This window comes from Camelus bactrianus, chromosome 9, assembly GCF_048773025.1.
Source record: "Camelus bactrianus isolate YW-2024 breed Bactrian camel chromosome 9, ASM4877302v1, whole genome shotgun sequence".
Lineage (NCBI taxonomy): Eukaryota > Metazoa > Chordata > Mammalia > Artiodactyla > Camelidae > Camelus > Camelus bactrianus.
In genome coordinates this window covers 55,607,777-55,634,360 of record NC_133547.1, presented here as the reverse complement: position 1 = coordinate 55,634,360, position 26,584 = coordinate 55,607,777, and the positions used below count along the sequence as shown (strand labels likewise).

Sequence of the window (26,584 nt, the reverse complement as noted above, 5' to 3'; positions counted from 1 at the left end):
TAAATCAGTCTGATAATGTAATCCCAGTGAATATACCAAGTAGCCAATCCTAAGCAATTTATATTGATAAAAAATGCTGTTTTTGAAATCACAAAAACTAGGTTATAATACTAAATTGTGGGTGGCCTTGGGGGAATGACATTTCTTGTCTTTTTTTCCTTTCCTGTAGAAGTACGGGTTTGAATTGGAAGATCTCTACATTATAGGACTTTGCACTCTTTTTATTTGTAATATTCCATAGGGAATGTTTCTTTCCCTTTTAACTCACTCTAATAATGGAAATTTTTAAAGTATGTGAGTGAGTGACATTGATGGCTTTTTGGTGTAAAAGTAGGGAGAGAATCTTAAGGCAGACAGCCCTTCTAGGTCCCCTCAAACTGGAAGATACAGGATGCTCCTGATGTAGGAAATGTTATAAAATGTAGGAATTCAAGTTATAAATGTGATCCTATTGAAATTGATACAGAGGCTAAATTTTAGGTCAATGAAAATGCATTCATAAGATGAAAAATTATTGTTAATGCATAACTTATATTCCTTTGTATATATCTAATATTTTTCACTATGTTGAGGAAAATTTCACATGAATGTGTATTGAAAATAAACAGTGAGGAAGTAATCAGGTGGTGTCTTGCGTTGAATTCTCCCAGAAGCACACCCTGGGCCAAAGATTGAGGTGCCAGTTGTTTCTTAGAGGGTGGCTCCCAGGAGAAGGCAGTGAGGGAGTGTAGGAGGCAGGGTTAGAAAGGGGAAGAAAGCAGTTTTGAGGGAAGTCACACACACAGCCTGATCTCCCAGGAAACTCTGGATGATGAATTTTACCTAAGACTGACCTCACGTAAGGGAACTGAATCTGGCGAAGTGGCTGGCTGTATGACTCACTTAGAAAAGCTAGTGTCTAAACACTCGCTTCATACACCATAACAAAATACAATGGACTAGGTTTCTTAAACAGCGGATGTTATTTCTCACAGTTCTGGAGGCTGGGAAGTCCAAGGTCGGGATGTTGGCAGATTCGGTTCCTAACGAGAGCCCATCCTAGCTTGTAGCAGCCACTCTCCTGCTGTGTGCTCACCTGGCCTTTCTTTGGTGCTTGTTTGTGGGGAGAGAAAGAAGGATTTCTCTGTCTTCCTTTTCTTATAAGAACGCTAATTCCATCATGAGGGTCCCGCTCTAAAGACCTAGGTTAAACCTCACTACCTCCAAAAGATACCAAATATTATCGCGTTGGGAATTATGACTTCAACATATGAATTGGGCCAGTGGGACCACTCAGGCCATACCAGTTAGCTGCATTTCTATAAACTAGTAAACTAACTAGAACGTTTAACTGCTTGACAGTATCTGAGAGAAACCAAGATAGCAAGGCCTTCAGGGTCAAAGATCCTGGAGAGAAAGGAAATACCATATAGTGAGCCTGACATTTTCTGCACCAAATAACACAGATATTCAAGATACAGAAAGAAAAATGGACAGAAATAATAGGAGAAATAGACATCACAAATTGAAACACAAAGCATTTTGAGGGGTTTTTACTCTCTCTTTCTGTAGCTTATTGAAATATGCAAAAGAAAAAATCAGTGGAAATACAGATTTTAACAGCAAAGTTAACAAATTTAACAAAATATTTAAATATGTAATTTATATTTATATAATGCATAACTATATAAAACTCTACCCCCAACAGCTGCAGAATACACATTATTATCCAAGGTACCTGGAATATTTACTTAAATTTATTCTGGGCCATAAAAATTGTTTCAGCTAATCTCAAAGGATTTAAATCATGCAGAGTAAGTGCCCTGGGTACAGTTGAATTAAGCTGGAAATCAATAATTAAAAAATACTTAAAAACCCAGAAAGGTGTGGAATTTAATTAATACACTTCTCAAAAAGAAATCTCAATGGAAATTAGGGAACATTTAAACTCAATGATAACAAAATACAATAGGTCAAAACTGTGAGATGCAGCTTAGATCAAATTGATAGCCTTAATTGTGCATATTACAGAAGAAGGAAGTCTAAATATTAATGATCCAACCATTGCATACTTCAGTTTCTCAAGAAATTGGAGAAAGGACAACGGATTAAACCCACAGTAAGGAAAAGGAAAGGAAAAAAAGAAAGGCACATTAATTACTGAAATAGAGAACATGCAATATAGACAATCAGCAAGACAAAAACATAATAAGAGGCTATTTTAACAAACTTCCTGCTAATTATTGTGAAAACTTAAATGAACTAAAAAATTTATTTGGAAAACACAACCTAAAAAATTGTACCCGAGGAGTAAAACAGAAAATTTAAATATTCCTCTGTTAGGTAAAGATAGTAAATCCGTAATTCACACACTCCAACAGAGAAAACTTCAAGCTAAAATGAATTCATATGTGAATTCTTCCAAACACTTTTAAAGAAACTTTAACTCTAATCTTACTCATTCTCTTTCAAAGGATAGGAAAAAAGTCAAAAGACTTCCCAACTCATTCTATGAGGCCAGCATAACCTTGATACCAAACCCTGTCAAGGACAAACAAGGAAGGAAAATTAAAAGCCACTCTCTCTCATGAATATAAATGTGAAATACTCTAAACAAAATATTAGCACACATGTATAAAGGGACTCGGGCTCGGCCTCGGCATGAAAATGCACCCGCTACCACAGGCCCTTTTGTCCAGGGGTGGCTGCCACATTATTGTTGCTGAGGGGGTATATGAGTGGGAGACTTTCTTTTGCCATCTTGCTGACATCACTTCATACCTGTCTATGTATCTATCTATGTAATAGTTCTGTAATTTAAAATCTCTGCCCATAAATTATCTCATTTGATTTTAAACTGTAACTCTTTTGAAGGCTGCCCTGCAGATGTAATTCCATGAGAAAAGAAAAATTACATGATTTTAGGACTTCTCTGTTTCTGCTTAAAGAGGACTTTATAGCAAAGATTTTCTCCCTCAGTGGGAATTATCAAGTCCTTAAAGGTCTAATAATTTAAGTAGGAAGCTAGCCTAAAATTACATTTCAGTGATTTGATAATTACTTATTTTTCTCATCTTTTTCTCTGATGCCTTTTTGAAAAAATTGACACATGATGAATATTAACAATAAAAGAGACACATATCAAATTAACTATATAATTGGCTATATAAAATATAACTGACTTAATAGACTGTATACAATTGTCTGACTGTATAAAAATAAAACACAAAATAAAAAAACTCCATGCCAAGCATATTCGTGTGGGTTTTTTCCAAAGCTGCATGTTTGACCTTGGCGTTGGGCACGCCCTCCCTGAATGAGCTGGTCCTCTGCCCGTGCAGACCCCTCCCACATTCGAGCTGGAGGAGGAACATGTCTAACAATCTCCTTTCTTATATTTTCAACTGCCTGCTGGAATTTTCCAGCTGCCTGCTAGATGTCTTGTCTTCACACAAAAAAAGCTCAACGTATCTTAAGTTAAATATATTGCCTCTAAACCAGCTTCTGCTTGTAATTATTTTTCTTTTCTGGTTCCTGGTGGTTATCTTAATCACCATGGCTTAAAGATCTTAGAATCACCTTTTATTTCTCCCCTGATCCCTGCTGGTGAAGATGATAAATTCTGTGTATTCGTGGTTTGCAATCTCTCCCTCTCAGACTCTTTTTTGGCAGGGGGTGGTTTCCATTGCTACTACCCTAATGTACTTTTTTGGATTTCTAACTAAGGTGGTTTTAATGACCTTGCATTTTTGAAGTCATGCAATTTTGAAGCTTTCCTCAATAAAAATAAATTTTAAAGCACAGCTGTGACCTTGTTTTTTGCCTGCTTAAGACTTACTCAACCTTCCCCTTCCCCCTTGCACGTATAGGTGTTTCTGAATGTGCTTTCCAAAGTCCAGCTAATATTCTACAGTGGTTGGGCAGATAATTTGGTAGTTTCAAGGAAAAAGGAATAAAAATATCCATAAACTTTCCACAAATTAAACTGTAAGAATTTATGAGTTGTCTGCAGTTCACTAACAGAGTGTTACAGGCATACCTCATTTTATTGCTCTTTGTTTTATCGTGCTTTGCAGATACTGTGTTTTTACAAACTGAACATTTCTGGCAGGCTTGTGTCAAGCAAGTCTATTCGTGCCATTTTTCCAAGAGCATTTGCTCACTCTGTCTGTGGCACATTTTGGTAATTCTCACAACATTTCAAACTTTTTCATTATTATTATATTTGTTGTGGTCATCTGTGATCAGTGATCTTTGTTGTTAGTACTATGGTTTGGTGTAGGCTCAGATGATGGTTAGCAGTTTTTAGCAATAAAGCATTTTTAGTTGAAGTATGCATGTTGGGGTTTTTTTTAGATATAATGCTCTTGCACACTGAGGAGATGACCGTGTAGTGTAGACACAACTTTTGTCAGCGCTGGGAAACCAATTTGTGTGACTCATTTTATTGCGATATTTGCTTTATTGTGTGGTCTTTATTCTGCAATATCTCTGAGGTACACCTTGATAGTTTCTCTCAGCTGACCTTCCTTTGCTTAATTTGTGTGCTATTACTTATATTTCTTCTACAAATCGAATAAATATACAGCATCATAAATGTGAGAAGTGACCATGATTTTAGTACAGAGATTAAATTATACAGGCTGGGATATGTGAATATTAGAATGCGGTGATTTCATAAAAGATCTAAATAAGAAAACCACTGGATAGACAATTGGACTTACTAGACAAAGACTTTAAATTATCTCTCTTAAATATGCTCAAAGAGCCAAAGGAAACCAGGAGAATGATGTCTCAACCAATAGAGAATATCAGTATAGAGTTGCAGATTATAAAATGGAACTAAACTAGTGTTTTCTAATGTGAATGTTGTGAATTTTTCCAGTGGTAGAAAAGAACAGAACAAGATATGGATCAAAGTTGCACCCCATCAATATCACAATATTATGCTTTGGGAGCAAAGCAGAATGAACTGTTCACAGATTCCTCTCTTGAAAAACACTGTCACAACCTGTAAATTTTTTTAGTAGTTCTGGATGTGGAGGAGTAAACATTATGATGAAATGCTAGTGGACCCCTGCTTTCTTCAGTAGAAGAAGTACTTTGATTTCTGAGTTTTAATCCTGCTTCTGCCTATATAAGCGCAAACCACTCATCAGCCTTGCAGACCAGTTAGCCTTGGTGACTCACACTGTAGGAGGAGACGCTGTTCCTTGCATTCTGGATCATTTGGTGCACCATGCTGCTGACCGGAAAATGCCGTGGAGCAGGGCAGAGGCCGCAGTGGGTGGACACAAGTAGCCCTGGTCATGGAGGAGAGTGGGCAGGCAGTAACAGGTCTCAGCGGGACAGTCTCACCAAACCGAGGTCACTGCAAAATGTGGGGTTGGCGGTTCTCTTTATTGTGTTGTACAGAAAAAGTGGGCAGGAGTTTGTGCTTTTTTTGCATGAAAGTAAACTGGTTAATGTTGGGAAAGGTGAGTGCATAAATTCCTTTAATGAAGGATGAACTAAAAGCATTTTTAATGACAATGACAGTTGCCTTAGAGGCTATTTCTGTGTTTGGGGTGTTGGGGGAGTAGGCATGGTCCTTCGTCTCCCCTCCCAGCTCAGATAGGCACACACCACCTGAGGCTTAAGGGAAAGGGGATCACTGCCCAGCTTGGGAACAAAGTTAAGTGGGTACCTTTTAGATCTAAAACATAAACAATTCAAAAGGGGAAATGACCAGCCTGAAGGAACCCCTTACCCCACTGAGGGAAGAGAGAAGGAGAGTGGAAAGGAATGAAGACGATTAGATGTGAGGAAGCAGGTGTGAAGGATCATGCTCCCAGAGGTCCTGTCCTCAAACTAAGTCCACAGTAGGAAGCTTGACAGAACCCTTCATTCCCATTCAGGTGTCTGATGTGAAAGGTGTGCTTAGAGTGGGTGCCTGGAGAGGAGACTGCCCACCCCAGGAGAAGTCACTAAATCCTGCTGTTGCTGCAGTGCAAAGATGTGGTGTGCCAGAGACCCCACATCAGCCCCAGATGGCGTGCGAGGAGAAGCAGGAGCTGCTGCGGGCACCAAGGATGGATGCAGGGGTTAGGGCGTGGAGCGGCGGGTGTGGGCAGGGCATCACACGTGGGGCGGGAGGAAGAGCATCAGCGTGTGGTGATGAGGCACGTCCCGACTCACCTGCCACAGATCCCCACAGAGCAGAGCGGAAGCTGCCTGACTGGTCGCGCTAAAGACGGGGAGGTGGTCCCCATCTCCACTGCCTGCTGGGTCAGCAGGAAGGGAGGCAGATCCCTGTGAAGATTTTGAAGCTGAAGGTGACAGAAATAAAATCCTGAATTGACTGAGAAACCCACGAATTGGACTGAGTTCTCTGAAATGATTAGATTGATTTTTTACATCGGACAGAATAGGAGCTCAAGAGAGAAAATTAGATTGAGTTAGAAAAAAATGCGTTTTTCATACCTGAGGCCATAACCGAGAAATTCATAACTGCAGTGTGATTCCAGCTGCTTTGCCCAAGTAGCTTATCTGAGACACAGTCTGTAAGCTGCTGGCTTGTGAAAGGGGCTCTCCCCAACTCAGCATTGTCAAGTTGGGAGCTTGCAATCAGCCACAGAGGGAGCGTTTACACCGCAGGAATTGACAGGTGCTGTAAAGCAGGACTTCCCCCTAGAGGACAAGTTATTAAACCCTTACCAGCATACCTGGACTTACCTCTCATGAGCCAAGATCTCACAATGTTGGGAGAAAGATGTTAGAATTTCTTTTAAAAACTGAACTGTGATGCAAAAGACATGAACCAAAAGAGTCTGACATGTTCCCAGTGCTTGATTGTTTGTTGCTCAAAAACATAACTCCATAAATGTTGTTTTGTGTATTCATAGTGCATATGTGTTCTTCTCAGTGACATTTAAATTGAGTTAAGGTTTTTTTTCTTTAATAAATATCAAGAGTGAGAAGTTAAACCAATTAGCTATGGAAGCTGCCCATACACACCAAACTATATAGCTTGGTAAAAGATTACAAATACCATCTTCTTGTAAAACAGTGTGAAGAATCATGCATATTATTAGTGATCTTAAAATAGTGTTTATTCTGTACATTTGAAATCAGGGCTGGTGCTCTTTATTAAGTTTTCTAAAATTGGTGATCCACATGTGTGCCAAACACAAAACACATACTAGATGGTCCTCAGATGCTGAAAATTTGATGGCTGTTTTCTTAGCTTTGAATGGAGATCTTTCTGCAACCTGGTTCAGCTCTCCTTTCTTGTCGTAATGCCCACTGCCCTCTCCAGGCCCACTCACTCCCTTCAGCCTGGTTACTGCCGTCCTGAGAAGTGGGCCTTGCACTTGTCTGCCCTCACATCATCCCTCTGCTCACCCCCTTCCTTTTGACCTTTCAAGATCCCACCTTAGAGCCTGCATGAAAGATGTCTGTTCCCCTGATCACTCAGCCAGCACTCTTCCCATCCCAAACTTCATTAGTTTGTGTTCCGTTTCTGTTCCTCATAACACATGTCTTTCCCGCCGACGTGCCATCTTATTCTTTCATAAAGGATGAAGTCTGTGAAGGTGGAAGCCACATCGTATGTGACGAAGAACAGGCTCTGAAGGTGGACCCTGTTCAGGGTTTTGCCCGATTTACTACAGCTTCTGTGACCTTTCACAAGTGACGTTACCTCCCCTTGCATCAGTCTCCTCATGTGTAAAATGGGAAAAATAATAGTTTCTATCACTTAGGCTGATTGTGAGAATCAGGTAAGTTAGGACAGTGAAGGACTTAGTACATCATAGAACACATAGGTGATTTCTATTCTAACTAGCAGGTCTGGAGTCATTCCTAGCATTTCTTTCGTTCTTTATAAAGTGACGTATAGTTGATTTACAATACTGTTAGTTTGAAGTGTGCAGCAAAGTGATGCAGTTATATATTTCTTTCAAATTTTTTCCATTATAGTTTATTAGAAGATATTGAAGATACTGAATATAGTTCCCTGTGCTATACAGTAGGGCCTTGTCGTTTATCTGTTTTATATGTAGTAGTGTGTATATGTTAATCCCAAATGCCTAATTTATCCCTTCCCACACCTTCCTTTTCCCCTTTGGTAACCATAAGTTTGTTTTCTATGTCTGTGAGTCTATATCTGTTTTGTCAATAAGTTCATTTGTATTATTTTTTAGATTCCACATATAAGTGATATGTAATATTTGTCTTTGTCTGACTTACTTCACTTAATATGATCATCTCTAGGTCCATCCATGTTGCTGCAAATGGCAGTATTTCATTCTTTTTATGGCCAAGTAATATTCCATTGTGTGTGTGTGTGTGTGTGTGTGTGTGTGTGTGTATCTCACATTTTCTTTATCCAGTCATCTGTCGATGGACATTTAGGTTGCTTCCATGCCTTGGCTATTGTAAATAGTGCTGCTGTGAACATTGGGGGTATGTATGTTTTCAAACTAGAGTCTTTGTCTTTTCCAGCTACACCTTTTCATTATGCAGTGCCGATGGATATGTTGATCAGGATTTAGGATGTAAATTTTGGGTATTTATGATGGTGATTAGAAGGATATTGATAGTTCCTTGTGTAGAGGAGTTTTCTCTGTGTGAAGAGTTTGTGTGTAATGTAGTACTGAAAACCATGACTAGTCTTTGTGATTAGGGAGATAAATTCTATATACTTTATTATGAGGAATGACATTTATGGATTTTAAAGAAGGTGGTATTTTATAACCTTCCAGTTTCTTGTGCTTAATAATTTTTCTTAAGAATTGGAAATATCCTAAATTTCATAGCCTCTCCTTCATTCAACTTTTAACATCCCATTTCTGTCTTCTTCCTATGTTGAAAGGTATGAGGGGCTGTCTGTTTATTAGATTGTTCAAAAATATGAAATCTAACCACTTTGTAATCTACACACAAACTACAGTAATTTAAATTTTAAGATATTTAATTATGTTGACACTTTATTACGTTAATATAGCCAATATTCATTTATTCATTGGCATAATTGCAGATAACTCCAAAAAAAAAAGATGGATGGAAATCAATCAGAGCTATATCTTAGGAAAGCGATGACATAAAGAGAGATCCTGTAAGATCCTTTGGTATGTCGACCTTGCTCATTAAAAAGTCTGTCATTTTACTTTGTTACTAGAAAGCAAAACTCTTACAGGCCCTTTGACCTTCTGAAGTCATCTCAGAATCTGCTGTATTTCAGTTGCTCGGAGTTTGGCTGTATTAGAACCATAGCAGTTCAGCTGATGGCAGGCCTCACTGTCACGTCTGAGCAGCACACAAACCTTTTTAAAAGTAGGTTTCAAATACGACAGCAGTATTCTAATATGGAACTTGAGTCTTAGTTATTAATTTAACAAACATAAGTAAACTATCTTATCTCATATTACAAAGTTCTTATAGCTAGATTATGGGAGAGGTGGCATTTGAGCTGCAACTGAGAGATGGAGGAAACAGTCCTGGCAGAGAGGCACAGGAATAAGTATAACTCAAATAAAATTGTGGAGAATGAGAACAGATTTCAGACAAAAATGGACTCTTTTCTGAGGCTCCAATACCAGACTGAAGTTGCATTAGATGCTGTGCTAAAAAGGATGCTTTTTGCAACCAGGAGAAAGATTACTCAACCTGCTTTTACCAAAACAACTCTGGGAACAATGGCAAAAAAAAAAAAAAAAAAAAAAAAAAAAGACTGGTTATCTAAAAGACACATACTGAAGATTTTTAGGAAGGGTAGGCCATCAGGCCCAGAACACAATTTCCTGATTCCCTCTCTGAATCCTATAACCATATGCAAATCCCCCGGGCCTTGCCTATTTCATGTTCCTCACCCTCTGAAGACCTGCCCCTGTGCTGAAGTGACTCACTCACAACATTCTGACTTCTTCTTGCTTCCTTGTGATTCCCGTTCCTTCAGTTTTACGTCTTTCAGATTCCCTTCCACTGATGGCTCTTCACTCTCCGCCCCGCCACCCAGAAGTTTCCCAAGCTGCCAGCCTTGGCTTTGTCCTCTCCCTTCTCCTGCCCTCCCAGCGTCTCATGTCTAAGGAGTTATCCACAGGTCCTCAGTTCTGCCAGTTCTGCCTCCCTAAGATCTCTCAAATGCTTTCATGTCTTTGTCATTCTTTCATTCCCTCACTTCAAAGTCATACCCCCAGTAACTGAAAATAAATACAGAAAATAAGTTTTTAACTGAATAGTTGACATAATAAGGGCTCAAACTAAGGTAGGAATCGCAAAAAAGCAAGAAAGGGGCACAAAAAATCACTGTGGAGGTAATATTGACCAAATTTGGTAATTTCTACACATAGAGAAATTTCTGTTATTGAAGGGGAATAATTAGAAATGATTTTTATATTTTAGTCTGAGTGACTTGGAGATTGGAATGACGTGGCCATCTGGTTTTGACAGGAGGGAAGGCATCCATTTTTGGAATGTGGAGTTTGAGATATCTATAGGGCATCCATGAATAGACGTATAGGGAGCATTTAGGATCTGAGATACAGATTTCAAAGGGAAGTCAGAGCTAAAAATAAAGATTCAGGCTCATCATCCGAAAACAAAAAAATTAATTATTGCAGCCAGAGGCATGAGAAATGTAGTCCACTGAGAATGTAATGTGAAAGAGGAGAGGAGAGTTGTGGTAGCTTCTCAACAAAAGTAGAGAAAGGGAGCTCTATGAAGGATGCTGAAAAGGGCTGGGCGGAGGGGTGAGAAGAAACTCAAGAAGTCACTGTGTCACCTGGAGCTAAAGGGGGGACTTGCTCTAAGTGATGAAATTTTGGTCATGAAACCTTTCCTGATGGTTTTATTTGCAGCTTATTTATTGACCTAGATAGATATTTTAAAGATACAGGATGTCAGAGCAAAAGCAAAAAGCTGTTGTTCTTTTTTATGAAAGCATCACTTACCAAGAATTATGTAAATCATGAATCTGTTGTTGAAACTCTAAATGTAGATCATCTGGGGGACCCCCTTATATATAACATCGATACAATCATACTGTCCCTCCTGTTTTTATGTGAAGGAGCCTAAAATCCTAGGAAGTTTGTATCCAGGCTTCTATAGAGTTTTGCAAAAAAATTTTTTTTACAAAAGGCAATTAGGACACCACAGTTTTCTTCTACTCAGTTACACATCTGATGAAGGAAAAATTGGTGCCTTAAATAAAAATATGAAGTTCTTGACATTTATGTTTGGCAAGCTCAGCTGACTCTGAAAATACTACATTCATATTTCCTAAAATTATGAATTGCTAATTTTTAAAACCACTTTGTTGAGGTATGATTGATATGCAGAGGACTGTACGTATTTATATGCAACTTGATGAGTTTGGAGATAAGTATATATCCACGACACCGTCACCATAATCAAAGCCATAAACTTACTCATCACCTCCGAAAGTTTCTTTCTACCCTATCAATCTATGTATCTATGTATTTATTTTTCTTAAAAATTAAAATTTTGGTGGTAATTTAAAAAATTAAAATGCATAATTCTGAACTCCAAAGGTACATTCCAAACAGTATCAATAAATTGACCTTAATTTTTTTTTCAGAAAAAGAAGATAGTAAAAACAACAATTGCAACATAATAATCCACGTTGATAATTGACTTTCCATTTTGCTTATCAAAGTGTTCTTCAGAGTCATTATAGCTGTCCTCATGAACATGCACTGAGCTGCTTCTGCTAAGATGCTGTTTTTCAGTTGCCACGCTCTCCCGTGTGGCGACAGTGTGCGGGAAGACGCAGTGGTGTGAGTGAGAGTCACAGCATTGCCAGGAGCGATTTGAAATTGGCTGGGCACCAACATGACCTACTTTTGGGGGTCCATCTTTTCCGATCCAGAAAATGTTTGCGTTAACCCTCATTCCCAGCTGGAAGCCCTACTTTATTTTGACTCAGTGGATCAATATACACTGGGAACCGTGCACCATGACAGGTGGCCTGACAGTCATGTGAAAGGCCTCATTGGTTTGAGTGGAAATGAGGTGGCTTTGTGAGACTTTCTTTTTATCAAAAAGAACAGTTAGAACTTTCCATTTTACATTACAAATAGAAATAAATGGAGATAAACAGAGCAAAATGATGTTTTTTCCCTCTTCTGCTTGGGCTTCCCCACTTTTCACATCCTGAAGGACTCGATCTTTCTCCTTAAAAATAAGATGATTTTTATCTTGGTGAAGCCAGGGCACTATGTGCCTATTCTTTCTAATATAGAATAATTGGTGATGTATAATTTTAGAAAGTCTTTATTGCTCAGTATAGGTGATACAATGACAAAGTGACAAGTTTATAACCATAGGCTAAAATCAGATTAATAAATAAAAGAGCTTAACTGGAAAAAAATCATCCAGCAGTGGTTTGTTACATTTACATCTATTTGGACTCTTCTGTATTTTGGCACAATAAACTATCCCAAAATCAAATATGCTGAAACTTGATTTGTTTTCTATAATGAAGTAAAGAAACTTTTAAACACATGTAATAATTTAGGGTAGGTTAAAAATCTAGATGTATGACAATCACTGGCAAAATTAATGGTCATGTATCATAATTTTGACAAAAATCTCATAAGAGCATATTTTCCCCTATATTTTAAAAATAAAATTGTAACCCTTGTGTGCTCCTATATTTGTACATAGGCCAGGAGCCAGATGGAGCTGGCTTGGGTGCTCAGATGTTAGAGGAAGCGATTCATTTGTATAGTGAAAGAGTCTGCAATCAAAAGCATTTCTAGAATTGAATGTGCGCAATAAGGAATATTGTACCTGCTGGCTTCAGACACTGAATTCTATTTGTATCCTACTCCACTATGCTATTGTAGAACATTATAACTATTAAAGCCAGTAGATTTTGTGTATGTGTGTCTGTGTGTGTGTATTGATGTGTTTATTTCTGTCTGCTTTGTACCAAAAATCTTTGTGATGCCTAATGGATGCTGAGTGATTCTGCTCTAGAATGCAGACCTGACTGTGTCAGTGCTATGCGTATGGCAAAATATTTTTTGAATCAGATAGATATAATCGATTCTGGTTGACCAGCCATGTACGCATGCAAGTGACATTGTTCTTGACAATCCACATACAGTTTTAGAAAATTATGACTTATTTAAAATGCATAAGCAGCAGTTTGGGGGATGTTAAGCATGCACACAAAATATTCTTAAAGATAGTATCTTCTAATCATTTATACCTGAAATACTGGTTGATCTGATTTTCTCAAGCCAGTTTCAAACCTCTGAGTCTGCAAGTTATGTTAGTAGTTGAGAAGTAACATGGAAACACTGCATATTTTTCAGTATTTTAAAAAGTTCATCATATGGAGTATTGTTTTAAGATGACAGAGATCGTGTTTACTCTTCAGTCCAGAGACTATTTCCATGAGTGCCCACTTATCAGATCACCTCAAACCTTCTATCCTCTGCTGGGTAAATTGGCCTTCTTTGGTTGTGTCAGTCTCTTCCAGGTAAATGCTCAGACCTTCTGATTTCCTAATATTTTCTCTGTTCCTTTACAAAATGGCCATTGGCATAGAGGAACTCAGAAGACGCCATGGTGTGGTTGGGCTTCCCTGGCATATGTTGGTTATTGTGTTGATGTCCACACAGGATCACTGTTTGGATCCTCGTGTCCCAGGTCAGTGATACCTGCTGAGCGTGATTTGGTTGATCTTAACCCTGAATATTGACATACACTGCCACATTTAGTGGCCAGTTTGTCCCTTTGACTATTCTCTTGGCAAAGGCCATCATCTTCTCTGGCTGGGCCCCATGGCACTTCTTGTTGCTGTTGGGATTCCCTCAAGCTGGCTGTGACATTCTTTTGGTTGATGGGGAGAGCAGGTGTGTGGTAGTCTCTGGGTACTGTCCCTAGCATGAAGAATCCCTCTGGTTAGCCCTGTTCAGACCCTCATTCACTTCTAAGCATTGTTCTTTATCTCCTTAGACTGTGATTGTATAATGGTTTCTGGGGATCATGACTCATTAGGTGGAAAAATGAAAAACGCATTGTTCTAATAAAAAAAAAAAAACCATTATCTCCTGTCAAAGAAAAATTACACTGGATTGAGTTAAACAGACAAGAAAGACTTTATTCAAGACTGTAACAGTGGAGGGTCAAGACTTTTGCAATAGGGAAGGAAAACTGAACACAACTCTGTTGAACCAAAGGTGGGAAAATTTTTAAACACTAAACTGAGCTAGTGGAAAAGTACTGGAGAGCATCAGGGGAAAGTTGGTCAGCGTGATTAGGCCATTTGTGTTTGCTAATTGGTGCTTGTGGAAGTTAGGCTCCTGCCCTCCCATGGAGGCTGGGAGACAGGGGCGCTATCTTTCTTGATGACTACATTTCAGAGGAATGACTCAGGTCCTTGAGAAAAACATTCTTGAATTGTAAAACTGTGAAGAGGCTTGATGAAGATTTACATCTCAAGGGGCAGAGAAACAATTTATAACTGCAACTTCCCTAAATTAAATGCTCTGAGAAAAGAGGTCAGGGGGTGCCTATGGTCAGGAAAAAACCTGTCTAAAGTTTAGTCAAGCTGAGGGGAAAGTTAAGGCTATCTTGGTCATAGGCATCACTAATCATTTTTCCCATTGCCTGTGAAATAAAGTTTCCACAGAATAATACTTAAAAAGGACTAAATCATGGAATTAAATAAAGAGTGTGTATTCAAGACTTAATTCAACAAATAACTAAGCCTAGAGGTAAACATATCTCATTAAGTGGAATCATGATGCTGTATTAATATGTTTTAGCATTTTTACACACTGGGAAAACATTGAATGATTCAATCAGTCAAATGCCTGGAATTGATTTTGCACTTTTTATCTTTCTGCTGTACTGTGCCCTAGTATTGCTGGCTTTTCCAATCATTACTTGGAAATAATGTCTGTTGGGTACAAGAGAGCAGCTTCGGTTTCTTGACCCACGAGTGATATGAGGACATTTGACTCATGACAGCTTATCATCTCCCTCAGGCTGGGGAAGATATAAAAAAAAGGTAGGGAAGCAAAAAATGGTTTTTCAATCTCTGGGATATTGTCAGTATGCTCTTTGTGATGCATGAGGTCATTTACTGAAATGACCTGCCTCACTGTGGTGGATCTAAATCAAGACTTTTAGAAAAGTAGTGTAATGGTGTTAGAAAGCCAAACATGGGCCAGTCCTGATTCTCATCTGAGTTTGTAGACATCATGTGCTCAAAGTCATTTTTCCGAAACTACTAATTTGAATGAAATAAAACTGGCTGTGGCAAAAAAAATTAAAGCACAGAATTTGTTGTTTTTGTAATTTTATTTTAGTATTCTAGAGGAAATTTGACTGTCCCAAAATTTGCACATCAAATATACAAATCACAGTGCCTGAGCAGAGAAAGGATGTAAATATTTACTGATCAATCCACTGAATTGTTGAAGACTTCAGAAATGTTTGATCTGGCAATACAAGAAGTAGGACTGAAAGTCAGGCTGCCAATTTTCTGGGAGGAGAAATTGATCAACAGCAAAGAACTTAAACCTACAAGAATTTAGTGAGGTATTATTAATTTAGAACCTTGCTGGGGAGATGAACTGAAAAGCTCCTCTTTTTCGTTGTATCACAAGATCCAAAAACCAAGCAATAAGTATATTTAGGAAATGTAGTTTACACGTGATTAAACTGTGTAATTTTGAGACAGGTGATAGACATTTTGTGTACATGTGCATGATGTGTATGTGTGCACCAAGTGCATAAGCTTTCTCTTTGAGGACTTCATTGAAAACACCATTCTACCAAGAGAAGTGTCCTGTGCTTTTGCTTAGTTTGGCTCCAGCTCTGCCACTAGTTTGGTGTATGAATTTACAGGTTTATACCCATATGACTGTGGAGTTTTTTATTCCCTTATGCAGTAAGTATTTATTAAGTGTCTACAGTGTGTCAGTCAGTGTGCTAGATGCTTAGGATCTAGGATCTATCAATTAGCAAAACAGGCAAAGACTCTAGGCCTCACTGAGCTTATATTCTAATAGGGCAAGGTAAAGGATAAACAAATAGAATAAATAAGAAATGTATGTATAAAGATGTCAATATCTGACAAAAATGAAGAAGTGGTTAAGATTAAGATGATTGGGAGCAGGATTGCTGGGCGGAAGGAATTTGAATAAGGGAGCCCAGGAGACGCAAACTTGTATAAGGGCGATCACAACTGAGCAAAGACTTGCTGGCAGCAAAGATGTTAACCCTTCTATCTCAGAGAAGAGCACTCCAGGCAGAGAGGATATCCTAACAAAGCATGGACTGGGCGATAGGAGGATGCTGTTTGCTCAGAGAACCTCAAGGAGGCCATTGTTGATGGAGGGGAGTGAGCTGGGAAGAGGAGGACAGGAGGTCAGATCTGGGCTGGGAGCCGTGCCCAGCGGCAGGTCATATAGGAATCTGAAGGCTGTATAGTAATGACTCTATCTTTCATTGTATGTGAAAGTGAGAGTTACTGCAGCTTTTTGAGCCTAGAATACTATTTTAAGCCTGCTGTGTAGGGCATAGAGTCTCAGTGAGCAAAGGAAGAAGCAGGGAGACCTGTTAGGTTGCTTTGGCAGGAACCAGGGCTGGAATGGTGTGGCTTTTAGGAAAGGAGTACCAGTGAAGATGGAGGGACCCTCCAATTCTGGAGAGGTGAGTGGCCCTGACAGTGTTTTCTGTTGGTTTGGTAGAATGGTGAGAGAGAAAGAGAAGGGTCAAGCACAACTCCATTTTTTTTTTCTTTTTTGTCCTGGGTAACTAACTGCAAGAGTGGAATCATCATAGACTGGGCAGGAGAAGTATGTGAATAGAGTAGGATTTGGGGGGAAAAAGAGGGGCTTGGTTCAGGAAATATATCAAGTAGGGAGTAAATATACAAGTCTGAAGTTTAGGGAAGAGGTGGGAGGTGGGGAGGTAAATTAGGGAGCTATCGTCAGGTGATACTTAAGTCCGTGAGGCCAAAAGAGGCCACCAGGGGATGAGTGCAGGTTGTGAAGGAGCAGGGCACAGGACTGAGCCTTGGAGCATCTCAGCCTTAAGAGGGAGGAGACGAAAGGAAGAACCAGCAATGCAGACTGAGAAGGAGCAACTAATAAACTAAGAAGAAAATTAAGGGAATGAGCTTTTGTGGAAGCGAAGTGAACAGAGAATATCAAGGTATTGGGAATAGTGGAAAGTAAAAGTGGGAAAAAAACAACAACTCACATGTACATTAATGGGAATGATCCACTGAGGAGAGAAAAAATAATGAAAGAGAGGAGGATTGCTGTCACAGCGGTCTGAGCAGGTGCAGCACTAGTGGAACAGGCTGGCTAGTAGCTCACGTGCCTGGGAAGCGCAGGGCATGCACTGCAGGCCCAGTGGACCTGGTGCCGACCCAGCCGTTGGAACTGGGTCTCGCCTCATCTCTCAAGTCCACTTGGCTCGACGCTACTTCGCTCAGGTTTCCCACAATGATTGCTCCTACACAGCTCGATGCCTGATTCCCATCCTTTCAGCATTCACAGCAGGAAAGACAGTCTTCCTCCCATAGTCCCAGCACAATCCTGGAATTGCCCCACTGGCCTGGCTCAGCTGACCTGGCCATCCCTGTACCAGTTGCTGTGACCAGGTGCGGCACTGCCAAGATTCAGGAGTGTCCGTGTGCAAAGATGAGCCAGGCACGCGGCATGAATTGTGTCATATTTCCTCCCGGCGAAAAGAGCTGCACCAGTAAAAATACAGTGCTTGATAAGATTCTAAATGGTGGTCCCGGGACACTGCAAACCATTTTAGGGAGCCAGACAAGTAGTGGCACGATATTCTTTGTTTCTTTACATTATTGTAATTTAATGTCAAGATCAAGATGAGCCGGGCAAACTAACACTTTCAGTGAAGTGTAAGTGATTTCTAGATGAAATCACTTGTGAAAAAAAACACGTGTGACAATTTTATTTTATTTATTTTTTGATAAATGTTTATTTTATTTTTTACTTTATTATTGAAGTATAGCTGATTTACAGTGTCACGTTAGTTTCTGAGGTGCAGCATAGTGATTCAGATATATATATCCCTTTTCATATTCTATTTCATTACAGAGTATTACAAGATATTGAGTATAGTTCCCAGTAGGACCTTGTTGTTTATCTGTTTTATATATAGTAATGTGTATCTGCAAATCCCAAACTCCCAGTTTATCCCTCCTCTCCTCTCCCCCTGGTAACCATGTTTGTTTTCTATGCCTATGACAATTTTAATTAAGCCAATTATTTTCTAGAAATGTAGATGCTCTAATGGTGGCAAAGACTGTCATTCAACTATGTTCATTTATGTTTTGTATCCTTGAACATCTGTGTCCATTTACACTTTAAATCTTGAGAAAGAAATATGACTCCCCTTTCTGTGGTTCCAACCTTTGCAATGTTGACAGACTCTGACACCTCACCTTCACTGAGGACCACCAGGAGTGGCAGTCATGCCATCTTTAATATTAGCAGGGAATAGAAGTGATTCTTTTCTGTATTTTAAGGCTCCAACCAAGAGTATTTTTTCTTCAGTTTTTCTTTTACTTCCGTGAAATTGTAAGATGTGCCTCCATGTGCAGAACTAAATATTGGTGCTGCCTGGTAGATGGGATGTAAGAGTTTTACATATAATTCAGCCAGCTAGCTATTTCTATTTAAATAACACTGAATGTATTATTTGAAGTTATTCTTGGAATAAAATATACCACTCTGGGGCAATAATAGTTGTATAATTATTTCAAGGGTAAAGAATGAAAAAGGAGGCAATTTTAAAAAATGAGATCCTAACAGATTAAAATCATTTAAAAGGTAATTTCTCATCTATACCAAAATACTTTGTATAATATTGGGAAATTTTACTTAGCCTCTGTAAATCTCTTTTTGTAAATTTTTATTTGAAAAGAAGAGTGGTTAAAACATGTTTCATCTCACTAGGTAATTTTAATAATTAAGTTTAATATGGTACATAAAATTTCTGGTAGCATACTTAGCATATAATAGGCAATGGATAATTTTTAGTTCGCTCTTCTTTCCTGGCAGTTCATAGCAACATGTGTTATAGAAGCCAGTTCCTTTGGAACCTGATTTTTAAAAGTGGTAGGCAACAGATACAAGAGATCCTTTGATTGTGGTCATTCAATAACTAAATTTTTTCAAAGCTTAGCTTTACTGTGATCGGAACTCTTTGGAGTCAATAGCAGTAATAATTGTTTTATAATTCAAAAAGTAACAACCACCATATCCTCACCTGCCTGCTGTGTGTGAGAGAAATCAATAGGCACTAACTGTGCTTTTTAAATTTACATCTCATAGCGCTACTGCAACACTTAATTTTTAAAAGTCTCATCAGTAGGGAGAGGGGTTTTATTTTTAAGTGTGAGTTTTCATGCTGTGATACGAAGATGCAAGAAATGGTTCTGTTTGAATAAATTTATGACATTTTATTAAGCCAAGTCTCAGTAACAAGGCCAAGGCAGGAGAAGAAAGAGGATGGAATAGGGGAAGGAAGCCTGTGATATGGGGAAGAACATGAGTGGAGGGACAAGTCTCTTTGTTTTGTGGGTTGTGTCAGCAACCATGGAACAGTGGGGTTATGGGAAGATGGTCACTGGTGTCACATTGGTCTACTGTGATGTTGGAAATGTTGGCATATTGAAAGTATCACTAAGGACAAATAACACCCAATCAGCAACTGAAAGGTTTAATTAATAAATATTCACTTTATTTTGTATTAATTCAGGGTTAACAATTTGCTGGAGTTAGCCATCATTTTCTCCATTGAAAAAGTAAAAATGACAGTAATGTGTCTCCAGAAGACTAGACGGTTTGGCAGTGGCCATTCAGCTGGTGTAGCTGAACCTCAGCTGCAGTTGTATTTTCAGTTAATGTCACTGTTGTCCCTACATGTCATCATAGGCTGGCACTACCAAAGTGTGCCAAGTTCTGTATCCATGTCTGTATATCTATATCTGTCTCTGTGTATTTGCATTTTCCATATTACTGTTCAACGTTTGTTTTAAAATTAGAACAAGCATAACACCCCATCACACACTTAGACCGTATGTGTCTGCAGAGCCACACAGTTGAAAACCCGGTAGGAATCTCTGGATTCCCTGTGGCCGAATTATCCTGCTGAAATTACTTGGTAATGCCTAGGAGCGGCTGAATTTCCATTACTTTATTGGTGCACCTCGTTAATGATATCACTTGATTAGCATATCAGTAGTACCTTTTCGCCACAGGTGAGAAATTGAAATGTTCAAGGTCAATTAACTGCGAATGTTTCAAGTCGGTTAGTGCAGCTGTGACGGTGAGCGATGCTGGGAAGAGGGGCGGTCAGTGAGAGGCTCCTCTTGCTCCTGATGAGAATTGATGATCCAATTTTAACTCACTGGAATCACACCGATTCTTCTTCTTCTTTTTTTTTTTTTTCACCGTGCTTCTCTCTTGTGTCCATGTTTTAAATACTGGTCTGTAAGGAAGTGTCAAAATGCCAGAAAAATATTATAAAATTCTGTATTAAAAATGGATCTTCATTACTGCCTTTAGACCATTAAAATTAACCAGAAAGAGCAAGAAGCAAAATAACCAGCACTTTCCCGAGGTATAAGTTGATGGAGCTAAAATTCCAAATGTAGAAATTTCAGGTAAAGATGATGGCTGGCTCGGGGCACTTCATTCATCCTTTTTCAACTTTTCTGTGTAAAAAAATGATAAAAATACAGAGAGGCAGTTGCGGCTATGTTGCAGTTGGGCCAAGGATGCGTGGTTAACGTCAGGCCCCAGGAGACTGTCAGCTTCCAAGCTTTCGATAGGCCCTGAGGCAGGACAGTAAGATCAGAAAGGACGCGGGGGTTGGGGGAAGCTTGCACCCGCTGCCCCCTTACTTCAGAGACATGGTCATTTGTTAACTCCAGGGGGGAAGGTTTTTTGGGAAAAAAAAGTGTGTAGTCTAAAAACAATGTATGAGGTAATCTTGGGAACCGTCCCCTGATACAAGCAGGAGGTAGTGTGGTACTGTCGAGAGAGAACATTGTTGTCATAGAATTCTTTTTTCAAAATACTTTCTTGACTCAGTTTGAGGCCCTGACTAGAAAACAGTCAGTTCCCCTTCCTGAGCAGCTGCTTACCTCCAGACCCAGCCACGTCCCTGACTGGGCTCACATGCTCTGTGACCGCCGTGTGTCATCCTTAATTGTTCTGGAGCTGGGTCCCCGACACCTGGATGAGCCCCTTCAGGTTGGCCGGTCCACAGGGAGCTCACAAAGCCTCGCCAAGCCCTCCCTCCCTGTCTTGCATCAGCTGCCCCCTGCGGCTTCCGCTTGTTGCCCTTTCTGTGGGTGCACCCCTGGAGGGGCCCTGCCTGCCAGTCTTCTCTTCCGTGGAGCTGTAAGTGGCACAGAGTTCTGCCTTTCGTCTCAGAGTGTCACTGTGTTGTGCCTGCCACCCAGAGGATTTTTAAATCTTATAAAACAGTTGTTAACGCACACATGTCCCTTTAGGTCTGACAATGGCATACCATAGTAGTACACCTGCCACACCATGTAGATCTGTGCCACGCCAGGGTAGCAAACACTTACTGGGTATCTCTTTGTGCTAGGGCCTGATTCAGGGTTTATAAAACAGGGCATGGATGCCAAGAATAATGCTTGAATAAAAACTGTATATAAATTAATGGTCATCTCTATCTAAAATGTCAGCACTTATTAGAGCCTTAAGGTAGATGACAGAAGAACAGGGGAAAGAAAACATGTACTAAGATTCTTATTTGGTATGTTATATAACAGATACTATATTTTAATGGTTATTGAATACTAGATAGTCATGGATTCAAGAATGAGTTAAATTGTATTTCATGACTTTTACAGTGATTACTTATTATTTACAAAATAAGCAATGTTAGTATTACTTAAAATAAATAAATTCCCAAATAAAGCATTATTATAGTAAATTGGAAGAATGAAACATCTTACTAGGACATACATTAGGTAGTCAAATCTGTAATCTCCTAGTGTGCATTGGATAAAACCAAACAATAAATTCTGCTCTATCCATACCACCTTGACTATACAACAAACTCCTGTTTTTTTTTTTTTTTTTTTCTAACCTCTGTGTGCTGAAACACAACTTGCTCTATGATGTTTTCCATGGCTTTCCCATCCCCTATACTCTCACCCACCACTCCCTTTCCCAGGTAGGTAGGATACAACCAGTGGATGTACTCAAAACTGGCTGAGGTGGGAGTGGGTACTGATTTGTAGAGTTTGCCAATTTTCTTGGTTTAAATACTCCCACCAGGGCCAGTTGCAAAGATGGCTATGTTTACCCATCAGCTTGCAAAATTCCTGAAAATTTAATCGTTTAAATTGCACACACTGTTGCAAGCCAGTTACCCCTGGATAGACCTCTCCAGCATTTACTGTGTTACTGTTGCCTGCACCTGCCTCACCATTAACATTTTTCATGTTGTGTTTCAAACGTGCTTTCAATGTCTGTTCCTCCCCTAAGACTGCAGACACAGTGAAAGCAGGAACTGTTCCTTGATCATCTTTGTATTCCTGAGCTTAATGCTGTACTTCTTTCCCAGGAGCCTAAACATGATCAGAAAGGGAGTTTTCTAGTCCTGCTGTAGTGTGAAGGTAAATCAAGCCCCGGGCCAAGGGACAGAAGGCCAAATCATTACGTAGTCATGCATGTGGGCAGTAAATATGCTAGCTCCAAGTGTTGACATGGATGTCTGCCTATTGGATTAAGCACTTAAACACTGAATGAGTTTAACCTCATTGAATTAAGCTTCCCAGTGTCAGAAGGTTGTAACAACTAGAAATGAGCATAATTAAACACAGGCTCCATCCGTTTACATTACATTCTTGTTTTTCTGTATTCTTCTACAATTAAGGGAAGTTTCAAATTTTGGAAATTTGACTTTCTTAATTTCCATAGAGCAATACAGTCTTAATTGGCATTTCTAGTTCACTAATAGATTTTTAATGAATTCTTCTTTGCCAATTTCTCCTGTTTCTGTTTTCACAAAAGGAGCTGGTGGCTGGTCTCCACTTGTGTCAAACAAATACCAGTGGTTGCAGATTGACCTCGGAGAGAGAATGGAGATCACCGCTGTGGCCACTCAAGGGGGATATGGGAGCTCCAACTGGGTGACCAGCTACCTCCTGATGTTCAGTGACAGTGGCAGAAACTGGAAGCAGTATCGGCAAGAGGACAGCATCTGGGTATGTTTCTTTATTAGAATACACAGTCTCTCAGAGAAAGACGCACAGTCATCCCTGCATGCTGTTTATGAGTCTCTTTAAGTCTAGAAACAGAATCTTCAGAATTACTTAAGAAACATTTTTCAAGAGAAGAGGTATTAATATTCATTTTCTAGTATATATTATGGTATAATTTATGAAAATTCTAACTGTAAACTTACTTCACAGAGTCCTCAGAAATAGAAAAAAAAAATCTTACTAGTCCACAAAATAGTGTGGAAGTCTAGGAAGTAAACAAAACCTGTATAAAAAATGTTAAGCTTTGCCCAGTAACGTAGTAGTTTTGCATTGTCTTTATTTAAGGTTAGTGCAAAGAATTTATTCCTTTTATTTCCTTTGGTGACTGAGATTTCTGAATTAATCTCTTTCTCTCTAGTATGTGGAGGTTTTTATATATAATATTTGGAATATTTATATATGTTATATGTACACATATACATATATATATATGATTTGTATATAAACTTGAAAAGTCTTTTCAAGTGTGTTAAGTGTGTAAAATGCTGTGTTTTGTGGACAAGGGCACAGCTGTTATAAGAGAGACTGACAGGGAGGCAGTTTTTAACACAGTGGGTGGTATTTGTAGTTGACTGATGGTGTATAAACACCCAATGGAAGAAGGAAGCTGAAGGAGGTTTGCTTGGTGATGAAGACAGGACTTCTTTGTTAGTGTAGAAAAGTATTAGTTTGGATCTTATGTGAGCCAGGGACAACATAGTGCAATCAAAAAACTTTTTTAAAAAAAATTTTCCTCTGGCTGAGCTGCTGGAACCAAAGAAAATGAGTAACTTAATGAAGCATCATTCTTAGCATACAGATAATTTGGAAGCCTATTTGGGCACATAATGACAATTTTCTTTGATCAGTCAGTGGCCTTTCTTTTGAAACTTCCTACAACTCTGTTAGACATGATAAACTCATTGAAGAAATGGACTGTGATTTATTCACCTTTGTATCTCTAAAGCACTTGGTGGCCATTCAGCACATGCTTATTGATGTAAGTGTAATTGAGAAGATGTAGTCCTGCTCTTTCTCTAGAGAGAACAACAGTCAGGCTGGAAGAAGTTTTCTATAAGCATTTTTAAGAAAAGCTGCCTTGAAGTCCAAAGCAAGTTGAAGTTCTGTATAAGAGCAGAAAAAATGGGTATTATGGTTGAATTAATTCCATGAAAACCATTCAAACTAGGGATAATATAAATAGTAATTATGAACCAAGAGCAATGAAAGCTTAATGAGGTATTTATTTTAACTAGGTGTTTGGATTATCTTTTACTCTTTTTTCTAAACTAAGCATTGGATTTTAAACTAGATAAGTAGTGGCTAATTCATGCTAATATTTATCTGTGTTAAGTAAAATGTATGTTTTTGACATTTTTTTGAATGATAGATTAACCATGAAAATTAATCATTTTTCATTAATCAAGTCTGAGGAAAGCCAAACCTAGAAAGTACTATTTGCCTTCTGTTGCTTTCTTATTAAAGGTGAGGTGCGCAGGGTGGAATAGCGATGTGAGTGAAATCCTCAATTAATCCAAGCCAATCATTGTAAAGACAGATGCCATCTATCCAAATTACCTGTTAAGGTAATACTAGATTTTAGGCTATGTTATAATTTGTTGGCTTATTCACTGTTTTTCCCCCTTGAGTGTGAGTACCCTGAAAACAGAGGCCCTTTCTTCCAACCTTTCATCCCAGCATCCCCAATCTTAACAGTACCTGGCATGTTGCAGGCTAATACTAAATGTTTATGGAATGAATGAATGGGGGAATGAGTGAATGAACCATCATGAAATGCACATTCTTGTAGGATACTTTTATGACCATAGCAACTGAAAGTGACCCCTTCCCCCTCCCGTCAACTCCTCCCTAAGCACTTTTATATTGTACCAGTTTAATATACTTAGAGTTAGAATGCTACGCTTCTCTCTCCCCTGTCATTTTGAACTTTTTTATTGGGAGAGGGATTATCTCTCTCATCTCTGCATTTCTAGCTTTCAACACCCAGTGTGGCACATGACTTGATCAGTGAATTGGTGAAAAAAAATCAATCAGCGAATGAATAGATTTGAATACACTGATTTCCTAATCTGTGCCTAACTTTGTACAAAATTCTGTAATAAAAGAGCTCATGTTAATGTTGTGGAAAAGATAAAGCACCAGAGCAAACCAAAGAATGATTCAGAGGAGCATGCTAGTGTGTGGTAGACTCCCAGAGCTTTCGAAATTGACAGAATATGGAGATCACTATAGACTGAATTGTTCAAAGAGGAGAATTTACCTGGGTATTTTAAAAAGTATTAAAACTTAGATTATGGAAGGATTAAGGAAGCTATTCCATGAAGCTGGAAAAGTGTAAACAAAAGCACGGACACTGGAGATATCCAGAGATACGGTTTCCCATGTCATAACCAATGAAACTGTGGTCAGATTGGACGGTCAAGTTTGAGAAGGACTGGACTATAATTCTGGATATGGTAAAGAAAGTTGATGGATAACTCTGAACGTCAAGATCAAAATTGAGACTGTGCCCCAGATGCCCTGACCACACATAAAACGATTGTAAGGTTATTATACAGGTAAAACAGCCTCAGATCTTCACACACACACACACACACACACAAACACACACACACACACACACCCATACTCCCTGTTCATCCCAGGTAGGCTTGAAGTTCTGTTCTTATCACTCAGTTATTCAGGTCCCACTCTGAGGGAAGCCCCTCTCTGTGAATCTACAATTGACAAAGCAGGAAACAATGAAACATGGTGAATTGTGCTCTGGCTCTTGACATTTTCACCTGGAATAACACAGATCAATTTGGTTTGATTTTTTTTTTTCAGCCAAAGAACAGTTTTTAATTGATGTACATAGTAAGGAATTTAACATTTTGTTACATGTAAAAAAACATGTATTTCCTAACTTCTTTTTCTTTTCTTTGGTCTTTTTTTTTGGGCCCAGTTTTTCTGGATATTATGGGATGTATCCAAATTACACAAAACATGCCAATTTTCCTTAAGAGCTTCACAGTCTGCTCCAGATGATACAAATAAATCTATGAAAGTTAGGAAACACATAAGGCATTATACGAGTATGTGATGGAAAGAGGAAGAAAAGGCAGTTGTTGTAAGGTTGGAAACAAATAAAATAAAACCCATCAATGTGGATGGAAATGCTGCAGTGACAACTCCTCATTCTCCCTTAATTTATCCCTCCCAAAGCACTAGAGAGAACAATGACTTCTGTATACCTGAAAGAATTAATCAAATGCTCTGCTGCTTCTTGCAAATAATCTTTAAAAAAAGACAAAA

At 38.9% G+C, this 26,584-nt stretch overlaps 1 protein-coding gene across 1 annotated transcript in view; it reads left to right on the top strand.

Annotated features, from left to right (window-relative positions):
- CNTNAP4 (contactin associated protein family member 4) overlaps positions 1–26,584 on the top strand; it is a 222,398-nt gene that overhangs the window by 45,833 nt on the left and 149,981 nt on the right. The window contains exon 3 of the mRNA XM_010967398.3: positions 23,040–23,233. Within this exon, the coding sequence (XP_010965700.2) occupies positions 23,040–23,233 (194 nt within the window). The remainder of the gene's footprint in view (positions 1–23,039; positions 23,234–26,584) is intronic.